General features: G+C 36.8%; 1 protein-coding gene across 4 annotated transcripts in view; it reads left to right on the top strand.

Moving 5' to 3' along the window:
* Positions 1-12,125, top strand: part of PROS1 (protein S) — a 74,459-nt gene extending 62,334 nt beyond the window's left edge. For all 4 annotated transcript variants that reach the window (XM_042955731.1, XM_042955730.1, XM_042955728.1 and 1 more), the window contains exons 13-15: positions 5,404-5,552; positions 7,584-7,809; positions 11,729-12,125. In XM_042955731.1, the coding sequence (XP_042811665.1) occupies positions 5,404-5,552; positions 7,584-7,809; positions 11,729-11,889 (536 nt within the window). In that variant the 3' untranslated portion in view covers positions 11,890-12,125. The remainder of the gene's footprint in view (positions 1-5,403; positions 5,553-7,583; positions 7,810-11,728) is intronic.
* The last annotated feature ends 252 nt before the right edge of the window (positions 12,126-12,377 follow it).

Genomic DNA, 12,377 nt, shown 5'->3' with positions numbered 1-12,377 from the left:
TAACCCGATCAATTTCAAGTAAATTCGATTAACCTATTTTAAGGTTCACCCATTTCTCGGTTGTATTGAGTCTATTGATTAATGCATCAAAAGGATTTGTCTTCATTTCTGGCATTTTCATGTAATTGTTTCTTAAAATGTCCACCCCTCTGTTGAAATTGCCCATCTGTACACATTTTCTACCTGAGCCTTCAACTTATTATTCATAATTATTTTCAATTCCCTGTCTGATAGGTCCAATATCTGAGTCATAGCTAAGACTGGTCATGTTGACTGCTTTGTCTCTTGACGATGTGTTGTTTTTCTTTGTTTCCTTCTGAATTGGATAATTTTTGGTTTAAAGATGAGCAACTTATGTAGAATAGTAGAGACAGATAAATAATTATTTTGTCTGGAAATGAGCATATTTCTGCATTTGCTAGGCCCTTAATAAGGTGGTTGAATCAGTCTCATCAAGAGTTGAGCTGCTTAAGCTTTCTTGTTTCCACGAGTATTCTTCAAATTCCTTTATTGTTACCTAGTGATTATGGTAGGGAATGGTTTCTAGAGGATTTTTCTTAATAGCTGATCCATCGTTAGTTTTAGGTATTCTGTTTAGGGTATGCCTCAAGAAAGTGTCTCTCCATGGTCTTGCTTCACCCCAGAAGAATGCTCTTGTTACTTGACATTTGCTAGCAAGGCAATGGGGTCTGGAGAGCATTCTCTAATGTTCTGGTACAGATTCAATTTTTGGCAGATGTTGTATCCTTTGACTTTTCTTTTCCCCCCTCCCAACCACCAGCGGGGGAGATATCTAATGGTCAAGACTCAAGATGTTTTTCTGCTTCTTTTCCATGGTAGGTGCTCTTTGGTTGTTTGTTTTGTTTTTTTCCAGTTTCCTTTCCCTAACCTGAAGATGTAATGGGTCTTTGCATGTGTCCTAATGATGACAAAGTTTGTTGCCTTTCTCCCAAAGCTGTAAGGCTTTTGTTGCCTAAAGAAGACAGAGAAGGATCTGGGTGGGACTTTGTATACTCCCTTCAGGTTACTGCTCCTCTCTTCTAGGCCTGCACCAGGAGGGAAGCTTTCTCTAATTTCTTTCTCTGCCCCATTTTTCTCTTGAGTACCCATTTAAGGTCTATGAAGAAGAGCCTATAAATGGGTGTGGATTCCTCATGTGCCTGAAGTTCCCAGGGTTTCTGTATTCTCATACGAGCCCCATTTGGAATTATCAGTTTGTTAATATTTTTATTTAAATTCTTCTCATCAAATTGTATAGCATCTGGTGTCTGCTCTGAGTAAGAGAGGAAACTCTTCCTGTCTTTCCATGGAAGCACTTATCTTTCTTCAGATTTCTACTTTGTTAGTTGCTCTGCAACCACAGCTCCCTGACAGTTCAAGAAAAATTGTGTTTAAGTATATAATTGGTCTTTTGTTGTTGTGGTTGTAAGGGCAGGAGCAGTGCTATTTCCAGTTTTGTCTACAGTCTTAAGCAGAACAGGAGCTCTTGCCAGACTGATCCAGGTTTTTGTGTGTACAAATAATATATCTGTAATATCCTAGGACATACATCTTTGTACTTTTATATGATTAATTCTGTAGGAGAGAAGCTTAGATTCTGTCCATCAAAGATTATGCAAATGTATAGTTCCTGTTGCTCAGTTAGATGCTTTTCCAAAAATGTTTTATGAATTTACACTCCTACCAACAGAATAAGAGAGTTTGTGCTTGAGATTTGTTTCCAATCTGAGAGTTGAAAAATTACAACCTGTAGTTTTATGTATGGTTATCCCAGTTTCTACTGAAGTTGAATATCTCTCCAGATGCTAATTAGCTATTTTTATATCTTAACTATCTTATTAGGTTCTTTGTCTTTTTCTGTTTAGGAGTCCGTTATTTGAGTGACTAAATTTTGTGTCATAAATTTAATGTTATTCTGATATCTCTGCTTTGAGAAAAAATTATATATATATATATATATATATATATATATATATATATATATATTTTTTTTTTTTTTTTTTTTTTTTTTTTTTTTTTAATGTTTATTTTCGAGAGAGAGAGCAGGGGAGGGGCAGAGAGAGAGGGAGACACAGAATCCGAAGCAGGCTCAAGGCTCTGAAGCTGTCAGCGCAGAGCCTGACGCGGGGCTCAAACCCACAAGCTGTGAGATCATGACCTGAGCTGAAGTCGGATGCTTAACTGACTGGACCACCCAGGCGCCCCAAGAAAAAATTATATGTGAAATGTGTTTATTTGCAGTCTACGAAGTATTGCTACAGTTTTAAGGATGAATCTTACGTTGGTACTTTCTGTATTCCTAACATAAGTTAATGCAATGTCTTCAACATTAGTTCTGTATATGATTTTTAAAAAATGTTTCAACTAAAGTTGATGACTGAATGCAGGAAAGAACTAGGCCCACAATAATTTGCTTGAAGGAAAAACTCCCTGAAGAGAAAATGAGGGGCGGCTGGGTGGCTCAGTCTGTTAAGCCTCCTACTTCCGCTCAGGTCATGATCTCACGGTTTATGAGTTCAAGCCCTGCATCGGGCTCTGTACTGACAGCTCAGAGCCTGGAGCCTGCTTCAGATTCTGTGTTTCCCCCTCTATGCCTCTACCCTACTTGTGCTCTGTCTCTGTCTGTCAAAAATAAATAAACATTAAAAAAAAAGAAAATGAAAATAGTTATATTGTGTCTGAAAAAAATCACTTTCATAAGTAATTAGCTATTTCATGGATAACTTGAAAGTAATCAACTTTTTAAAAAATTTTATATCCAAATTAGTTAGCATATAGTGCAATAAAGTTTCAGGAGTAGATTCCAGTGATTCATCCCCTCCACATAATACCCAGTGCTCATCCCACCAAGTGTCTTCCTTAATGTCCCTTGTCCATTTAGCCCATCCCCTACCCCAAACCCCTCCAGCAACACTCAGTTTGTTCTCTATATTTAAGAGCATCTTATGGTTTGCCCCCATCCCTGTTTTTATATTTTTTTATACTTCCCTTCTCTTATGTTCATCTGTTTCATATCTTAAATTCCACATGAGTGAAGTCAAATGATGTCTTTCTCTGACTAATTTTACTTAGCATAATATACTCTAATTCTATCCACGTTGTTGCAAATGGCAAGATTTCATTCTCTTGATTGCCAAGTAATATTCCATTCTGTGTGTGTATATGTATATATATATGTGTGTGTGTGTGTGTGTGTGTGTGTGTATACATGCACATGCACACACACACACACACACACACACACACACTACCTCTTCTTTACCCATTCATCAGTTGATGGACATTTGGGCTCTTTCCATACTTTGGCTATTATCAATAGCACTGCTATAAACATTGGGGTGCATGTTTCCCTTCAAAACAGCACACATGTATCCTTTGGATAAATACCTAGTAGTGCAATTGCTGGGTCGTAAGGTAGTTCTATTTTTAATTTTTTGAGGAACCTCCATGCTGCTTTCCAGAGTGGTTGCACCAGTTTGCATTCATACCAGTAGTGGGATTTCTCTGCATCCTCACCAACATCTGTCATTGCCTGAGTTGTTCATTTTAGTCATTCTGACTGGTATGAGGTCATATCTCATTGTGGTTTTGATTTGTATTTCCCTGATGATAAGTGATGTTGAGGATCTTTTCATGTGTCTGTTAGCCATCTGGATGTCTTCTTTGGAAGAGTGTCTATTTGTGTCTTTTGCCCATTTCTTCACTGGATTATTTGTTTTTTGGGTGTTGAGTTTGATATGTTCTTTATAGATTTTGGATAGTAACCCTTTATCTGATATGTCATTTGCAAATATCTTCTCCCATTCTGTTGGTTGCCTTTTAGTTTTGTTGATTGTTTCCTTCACTGCGCAGAAGCTTTATATCTTGAAGAGGTCCCAATAGTTCGTTTTTGCTTTTGTTTCCCTTGCCTCCAGAGATGTGTTGAGTAAGAAGTTGCTGTGGCTGATGTCAAACAGGTTTTTGACTGCTTTCTCTTCTAGGATTTTGATGGCTTCCTGTCTTACGTTTAAGTGTTTCATCCATTTTGAGTTTATTTTTGTGAATGATGTAAGAAAGTGACCAGGTTCAATCTTCTGCATGTTGCTGTCCAGTTTTCTCAACACCATTTGCTGAAGAGACTGTCTTTATTTCATTGGATATTCTTTCCTACTTTTTCAAAGATTAATTAGTCATACATTTGTGGATCCATTTCTGGGTTCTCTATTCTTTTCTACTGATTTAAGTGTTTGGTTTTGTGCCAGTACCATACTGCCCAAAAGTGACCAACTTTTAAATTAATATTTAAAGTTACATTATAATTTCTGTACATTTGCATGTTTATTTTAGTTTTAGTTTGTTAATATCTTATTGTAAATTTACTTATTTCAAAATGATTATATTTTATATATATGTATATATTTTTTTTTTTCTCTTGAGTGGAAATTAAGGATTAGGAGGAAAAAATGTAATAGCATTAGATGTGGCTAAGTGGAAGATCATCTTGTCAGGGGGTCATTATTTTCTCCATTGACATTTACCTTTTCAAAATCTACAAGCGGTATTTGGGCTATTGCAATATATTACTTCTTATTAAATAAGGAAGACTTCATTCAAATTGTGGATTAATATTTTTAGGAATTACACTATTTTGGAAACATATCAATTCAACACATATTTGTTGAGTGACTGCTGTGGAGAACAACATGGTGTTAGAGACATGTAGAGCCTGTACTCTAGTGGGATAGACAATTAACCTAGTAATGAATAAAAAGGATGTTAACTAACTATTATGACAAGAGAATCACAGGAGAAGATTTCCTGTTAGAATTTCAGAGTCCAGAATTGATTTCAGAGTATTTCTCTACTATCAAATATCTAACTCCCCTATTTGTATAAATCCTTATTTTTCCTTCCCCCTGCTTTGAACTGACCCACCCCCCCCCCCCCCCCACTTTAAGGATGAGGAATGGTGGGGTGGTGGGGCTATACCTGAGTGTTCCCTCAGAAATGTTATAATAAATTCAGTGAACTTCCTTCTAAATGTGTGCTTTCAAATATGACCACCTTGAGATTTGACCTCTGGTGATTATACAGGTGGAAGGAATATCTGTAAAAGAGCAAACAGGGAAAATTCATAATAATCTGAAATACCACATCTAGAATTTTATTCTAGAAAGACCAGAAGAATGGGGCTTTATTTATTTGTTTTTTGCCTGCATTTTAAAAAAAAATGGCTTTTGTTTTTCTGTGGTTTTTTTTTTTTTTTTTTTTTTTTTGCCTAAGTTATATAGATCATTGAGAAAAGAGAACTAAAAACTTTAGTATTACACGAAAATGGCTTTGAGTATGAATAGGATTATAATAATTCCTTCTGGTGTACTTTAGGAGTACACTGATCCTACTTCTGTTTTATTGTTTAAACAGATAATATATCCAACGCTGAGGGCTGGCAAGTAAACGTGTCCTTGAATATTCGTCCATCCGCGGGCACTGGTGTTATGTTCGCCTTGGTTTCTGGTTACACCGTGCCCTTTGCCTTGTCTTTGGTAGACTCCGCCTCTGAAAAGCTTCAGGTAACTTTACTAAACCTTTGTGATTCTTGTTTTTCTGTTTTGTTTTGTTATCTGTAAAGTGGATATATTAGCAGTATTTACCTCAAAGTGCTATTTTGAAGATTAAATGAGATAACATATGCAAAGTATTTGTCACACAGTCTCTAGTACATCAGTAAAGACTCCATAAATGTCCATTATTATTACTTTCTTACTGGCTTATTTCCAAGGTCTGATCTAAGAAGTAGGAGAAATTGAAAAGCCTGTTACTGCATCTACAGCCAAGATTAGGTAGACTCACACACAGGCTACCTCAAGGTTTCCCAGAGTTCATAGAGATCCACCTTTATTTAGAGTTCTGGAAGTTATCATGGGAGTCTGTGCTAACAACATAAAAGTGAGTCTGATTAAAATTCACTCGCAGATATTCTGTGCCTAATTATAATGTTTTGTGCTCTCTGGCACTCTTAATCTTTTCTCCCATGAGTAAATTAGAAAGAACTAGAGAAAAGTAAAACCAGTCCACCTGGCTTCTTGCTGGCAACTCTGATTTCAAATTAGGAGGAAGAACAGGAAAAAACCTCTTGGATAAAAGCAAACAGGACCGTTATCAGAAGATCTGTATTATTCAGCCTTCTATTAGAGGCTAATAGCTCTGACCATGTGTCATCGACAGTGGATTCCAACAAGTTATAACAAGAAGCTTGTGTTTATGCCCAGGTTGGTTTGGATGTTCTCTGTAGCTTTTGGAAAGAGACGTGTAATTGAATCATGTCTGTAATAATACAAAGATGTGCTGTTTGCAGACTAATGATGATTGCAGAGAGTTGCTGGTGGTTAAGCATAAGCAACCTAAGAGATCCTGCCAAGTTTTTATCTCCAGTCTACCACCAGGAGCTTACTACGTTTTAGATTTCAACTTGATTTCAACTTTTTGTTTGCCTTTTTTTTTTAATGAAATGGAAATCCTATCTTCAGCACTACATCCATGCAGTAGAGGACATTAAGGCATGCCATGTCTTTGATGTTTATTTGGTCTTTTCCGTGTTTGAATCCATGGCGGCTGCTGCTGCTTCTCCCCCCACTGCCCTCCTCCTGCTCCCCCTCCTCTCCTCCTTCTCCTTCTTCATTTCCATGTCAGACTGCCTTCTCAAGATCTGTGTGCAGCGTTTCATAACATTATTTCACATACTATTGATCATTCTGGAACAGTTTGTCAGCTGGCCATTTTAAGACTCATATTAGTGAGTTCAAGGATATAGACATGTATAACGGTAACAGATTTCCTGTATTTGTGAAGTAGAGACTTAACATAGGTATATTGGATTCTTGAGTAAATATTTCAGACTATCTTTCTACCGTCTCATAACATCCATGTTCCTAGTCCCCATTTTATTTTCTGTCTTTTTACATTTCCTCTACATACACATATGTTATATGCATAGATCACTGTCAACAAGTTGAGTGATTTTGTGTATCAGCACTTTGAAAAGTTAACAAAATGAAAACATTCTGTGTTTTGAATATCATCTGGTGAATACTCTAACTTAGTTCTGGTGAACCCTGGCTTTTCCCTCTCAGGAGTTCTTCGCTCACTTTGTCCCAAGTCTTAACAGGATTGCTTGTGTGGCACACAAAACCCTTTCAGTCTCGCTGGCATGTGCTTACTAAAGCACTTTACATTTTCCAAGTCTTTTCCCCAACAAAGGGTTATTCAGCTCCTTCCTCTTTCACATGTAAGTGTTGAAGTTAGGAAGGCTCACAAACAGAAAAATATTGCTTAAGACATGAGTTTAGGCAAACAACTCTCTTGGCTTACTGAATTTTTAGAAGCCACTATACATCTTAGCTGACCCTGAAATTCGTAAAGCTAATGTATATTTTAAAGTTATGATTATTATAACAAAATTTTTAAATTTAAATTGGGAGGCTCTATCATACTTATTTTTTCCTCATTGTAAGTCAGTTTTTGAACTTAAAAACCCCAAAGTCACTCTTAAGTGGCATTACCATTAATACTTGCTTATATTTTGTCTTTGCTCTGTTTTTCAGGATATCCTGGTATCTATCGAAAATACGGTAGTATCTCGGGTAGAGGCCATAAGTCTGTGTTCCAATGAACAATTCCATCTGGAAGTAAGGGTCAACAGAACCAGTCTGGAACTGTTGACTCCACTTAAAAAAGATATCATCTACTCCGAAGACCTTCAAAGTCAACTTGCCATTTTGGACATAGCAATGAAAGAAAGAGTGTCCACTTACCTGGGTGGCCTTCCAGGTATCTTCTTACTTTTTTTTTTTCAAAGTTATCTTTAAAACATCTTTCAAAGTATGTTTTTAATCAAATTGATACTATTTTAAAATTTTCATTTTAATAAAAGGGCATTAGAAGGGAAGACAAAATTCCGGTATCCGTTAGTCTTTTCCTGGGGATTTATTTATATTGACATTTTATTGGTATATCTTGTTTATTAATTGTTTTTAATAGTGAACTAAAACTAACCAAGTTTTGCTGCATTTGACTATCCTAGTCAGAACATATTTATTATTGGGGCGCCTGGGTGGCTCAGTTGGTTGAGCGTCCAACTTCAGCTCAGGTCATGACCTCGCGGTCCATGAGTTCAAGCCCTGCGTCAGGCTCTGTGCTGACAGCTCAGAGCCTGAGCCTGCTTCGGATTCTGTGTCCCCCTCTCTCTCTGCCCCTCCCCCACTCATCCTCTGTCTCTCTCTGTCTCAGAAATAAACATTAAAAAAATTTAAAAAAACATATTTATTATTTCAGTTCATCCTCAAATAGTCTTGTGAGTTTAACATTTATTCTTTAATTCATCCATCATTTGTTTACCTTATATTTATTAAGAACCTACATCCCAGGTACCAGAGACATAGTAATAAAAAAAAAGATATGATCCCTGTTTCTAAACCTTTTACAATCTAGTGGTAGAGGCAGTCATTAAATAACCAGTTAGGAAAATATGAGGATAGTTAAAATAGTGATAACTCATACAAAGGAATAGTAGGTATTGCTCTTACAGCCTGAAAATGGGGACTTGGTCTGGTTGTGGGGGCCAGGAATGAGCTCTCTACAGAAAAGGCTAAGATGTAAATATGATAAATTGAAGGATTAAACTTAACCAAGTAATGGGGTAGGAATTGGAATTAATATGCAAGTGAAATGGTCTATATGTGGACAGAATGGGGGATTGACACGCTTGAGGAATATATAGAAGATGGGTCTGGTGAGAGCATATTGAGCAAGGGGATGGTAGTACAAGATGAGGCTGTGAACTGGGTGAGGATTTGTAGACCTGGTCTGGGGTCCTGAGTCTTCTTGTAAGAGCCATGGGAGTCTTTAAAAATTTGTAGGCAAGGAAATGGTATATCAATATACCATGCATGATGGATGGAGATGGACAGGTGGAAGGCAAAAGTGGATGAGATGAGCTGGGGGCTAATGAAGTCGTCACAAATAGAAGCAACAAGCATACCGTCATCAGTCAGTGCCTAGTGAACAGTCTGGGCATGTTCAGACTGCTTCAAATGGATCCACTTGTTTAATTTTAATTTTAAATAGACCTGTGAGGTAGGTGCTATTATTATCCCCATATTACAGATGAGAAAGCTGCCGGACTAGGATGATGGCAGTGAAGATGGCACAGTGTTTAGATTGGAGATGTATGTGAAAAACAAAATTAATAGGATTTGGGGCACCTGGGTTTCTCAGTTGGTTGAGCAACTCTTGATTTCAGCTCAGGTCATGATCTCACTGTTCGTGAGATCAAGTCCTGCATCAGGCTCTGTGTTGACAGTGCGGAGCCTGCTTGGGATTCTCTCTCTCCCTCTCTCTCTACCCCCCCCCCCATGATTCCCCCCTCAAAACAAATAAATAAACATTAAAAATTTTAATAGGGTAGAAAGGCAGGTGTGGGGATCCCCTTCTTAGGTATCTGGCATGTCCAGTTTCATGGGTGGAGATTCCATTTACCGTGAGATGGGGAAAACTGGAGGAAGAGCACATTCATCTTTAACTTAATATTGGAAAATATGAAATTGGCATCGATCTTTCGTTTTAAATGGCAAAAATAATTGAGGGAGAGAGTTTTTGAGGAATATTTTCTGATACCATTTTCAGGTTATTCTCCTAGGAAAATTCTGAGTTTGATGTCTGGACTTCTAGTAATCTTCATTATATTACTTTAACTGCTCAGGGCCTTCATTTTTGTATATGGAAATTTTATCTGGGTTTTTGAGGAATAGAAGTAAAGATTCTAACTCAGGACCTTCAGATTATGAGACTGACGCGCTGCCTACTGCGCTAAGGAGGCAGGTAGAAGTAAAGATTCTATAAAAGTGATAGATTATGGGGCGCCTGGGTGGCTCAGTCGGTTAAGCGTCTGACTTCAGCTCAGGTCATGATCTCACAGCTTGTGAGTTCCAGCCCCGCATCAGGCTCTTTGCTGACGGCTCGGAGCCTGGAGCCTGCTTCGGTTTCTGTGTCTCCCTCTCTCTCTCTGCCCTTCCCCTGCTCAGAGTCTGTCTCTCTCTCTCTCTCTCTCTCTCTCTCAAAAAAAAAAAAAAAACATTAAAAAAATAAACATAAAAATTTTTTTTTAAAGTGATAGATTAGACAGAAAATCTAGCATTGTTAATTATTACAAAGTTACTTAAGTTACTGTGGATAATTATTAGGAAGTATAATTATTGTTCAAATAAATGAATTCTATATCAAAATCTACCTCCTTATTTACAAATTAGTTGAATGCAATTTTTGTAAATCAGACAACGAAAGAGTTCAAAAGAGGTAAAACTGTCAAATTTTAGTGGTTCCAGGACTTTTTCACCAACACTTTAGATTGACTTCAGGTAAGATGTGTTTAGAAAAAGAGTGAGGAAAATTGAGGAGAACTGTGACAATTGAGATATTAGGAGTAGAAACAATGGGATAGGTAAATTACCAGTTAACATGCAAAATAGGCATATTGAATTGAATGTTATGAATTAAAAATCAGGGAAAATTGACGATTCTGAGGGTTTTTATAATAGTGGCATAATCTTTGATGCTCTGCCAGACTTGAAAGGGGTTCATAAAAAATGCTGTGAGCCCCTAGAAAAGTATGGACTTTATTCACTGTATTGGCAAACTAGAGGTAGAAAATTTGAACTGAATATTTTTTGCATAAGGCACTAAGGAAGAAGAATAAAGGCTGAAAAATGTGGATTGGGAACTAAATTGATGGAGAGAAGATGCCAAGAAAGAAGCAAGTATAGAGATGGATGTTGTTAAGATGAATCATAGCTCTTAGGAATTCAAGGGTGTAACTCAAGTATTAAGTCTGATGAAGAAAGTGAAAGTGTAGAAAGGCCCAAAGACCCTAAACTAGTCACTGAAGCATTATTAAAATTATTTTTTAGAACACCAAGCAGCACATAAAAGTGAATTCCCTATCATGAGTTGCCATTTTATGCTCAGCAAGAAGCTATTTTTTGGGAAAATACAGAAATCTGCTTTTATTCTAGCAATAATAAAAGAGATATATTTATCATGACATTTTAAAAAGATTCCCAAGTAGCTATAGCTTGGACTGGAAAAAATGATTTAAAAATGCTTATAAACTATTGTTCAAATTTAAAGAGAAAATAATAAGCGCGCCCGGGCGGTTCAGTCAGTTAAGTGTCCGACTCTTGATTTCGGCTCAGGTCATGATCCCAGCGTCATGGGATCGAGCCCCACATCTGGCTCCACACTGAGCATGGAGCCTGCTTGAGATTCTCTCTCTGTCTCTCTCTGTCTCTCTCTTTCTCTCTCTCTCTGTCTCTCTCTGACCCTCTCTCCTGCTCTCATGCTCTCTCTCTCAAAAAAAAATTTTAAAAAGAGAAAATAATACAGTAGAACATCGCAAGTAAGAATATGCTCTTTTTGACTCTTTTTCAAGTGTGTTTACTTATCTTAGGTTTTGATGAGACTGATTGTGTTTATGAAATCACAGGAACTCATGATATGCTGAATCCAGTGCCAGGCACAATACTTTATATACATGAGTCACTTAATATAAATTTATTGGATAGAATAACATTACTAACATTTGCCTTATGATTAGAATTAGGTTGGAAATGGGAAGTCTGAATAGTTCCTCTAGTTGTAAGCAAATAAGATGCCAAAAGTCTTAGGCTAATATTTTAATGTTCTGTTTTTACAGATATTCCGTTCAGCGCCACGCCAGTGAATGCTTTTTATAATGGCTGTATGGAAATGAGCATTAATGGTGTTCAGTTGGATCTGGATGAAGCCATTTCTAAGCATAATGATATTAGAGCTCACTCATGTCCATCAGTTTTGAAAAAAACAAAGAAATCTTAGGGCATCTTTCCTGTGCTGATGATATTTTTTTCCTGTGTGTAATTATACTTACGTTTCAATAATAGCTGAAGGGTTTTTACCTGCAGTGTGCAGGCCTTGATTATTTTATGGTACTTCAACTTTCCTGGAATTTCAAAAAAGGTTGTTTTTCAAGAGAACAAGACCCTTTTGTGATACAAACCACATTAAAAAATTCTTACCTCTATTGCTGCCTAGAAATTAAATAATGAAATACACAAACATTTCTAATTTGAATTTTTTTGCTACAAATGACATTTCTTCATGTTTATGTTTGCAAAAGTAAAATTTAATTTTATTACCATGAGTTGGTGCTTAAATATCTGTGTTTTTTTTGGAAGGCAGGGAAGTAAACTCAAACAAAAGTGCATGTACTAAATACTTGTGATCATAGCAGATACTATTTTATTTATTTTCGTTATTTCCTAATGAAGGCAGAAGGAGAGACAGTGGCCTCAGTATGAATTGAG

This window comes from Panthera leo, chromosome C2 (assembly GCF_018350215.1).
Source record: "Panthera leo isolate Ple1 chromosome C2, P.leo_Ple1_pat1.1, whole genome shotgun sequence".
NCBI classification, from domain to species: domain Eukaryota; kingdom Metazoa; phylum Chordata; class Mammalia; order Carnivora; family Felidae; genus Panthera; species Panthera leo.
The sequence above is the reverse complement of the archived record's forward strand: the minus strand, read 5'-3'. Positions and strand labels throughout refer to the sequence as shown.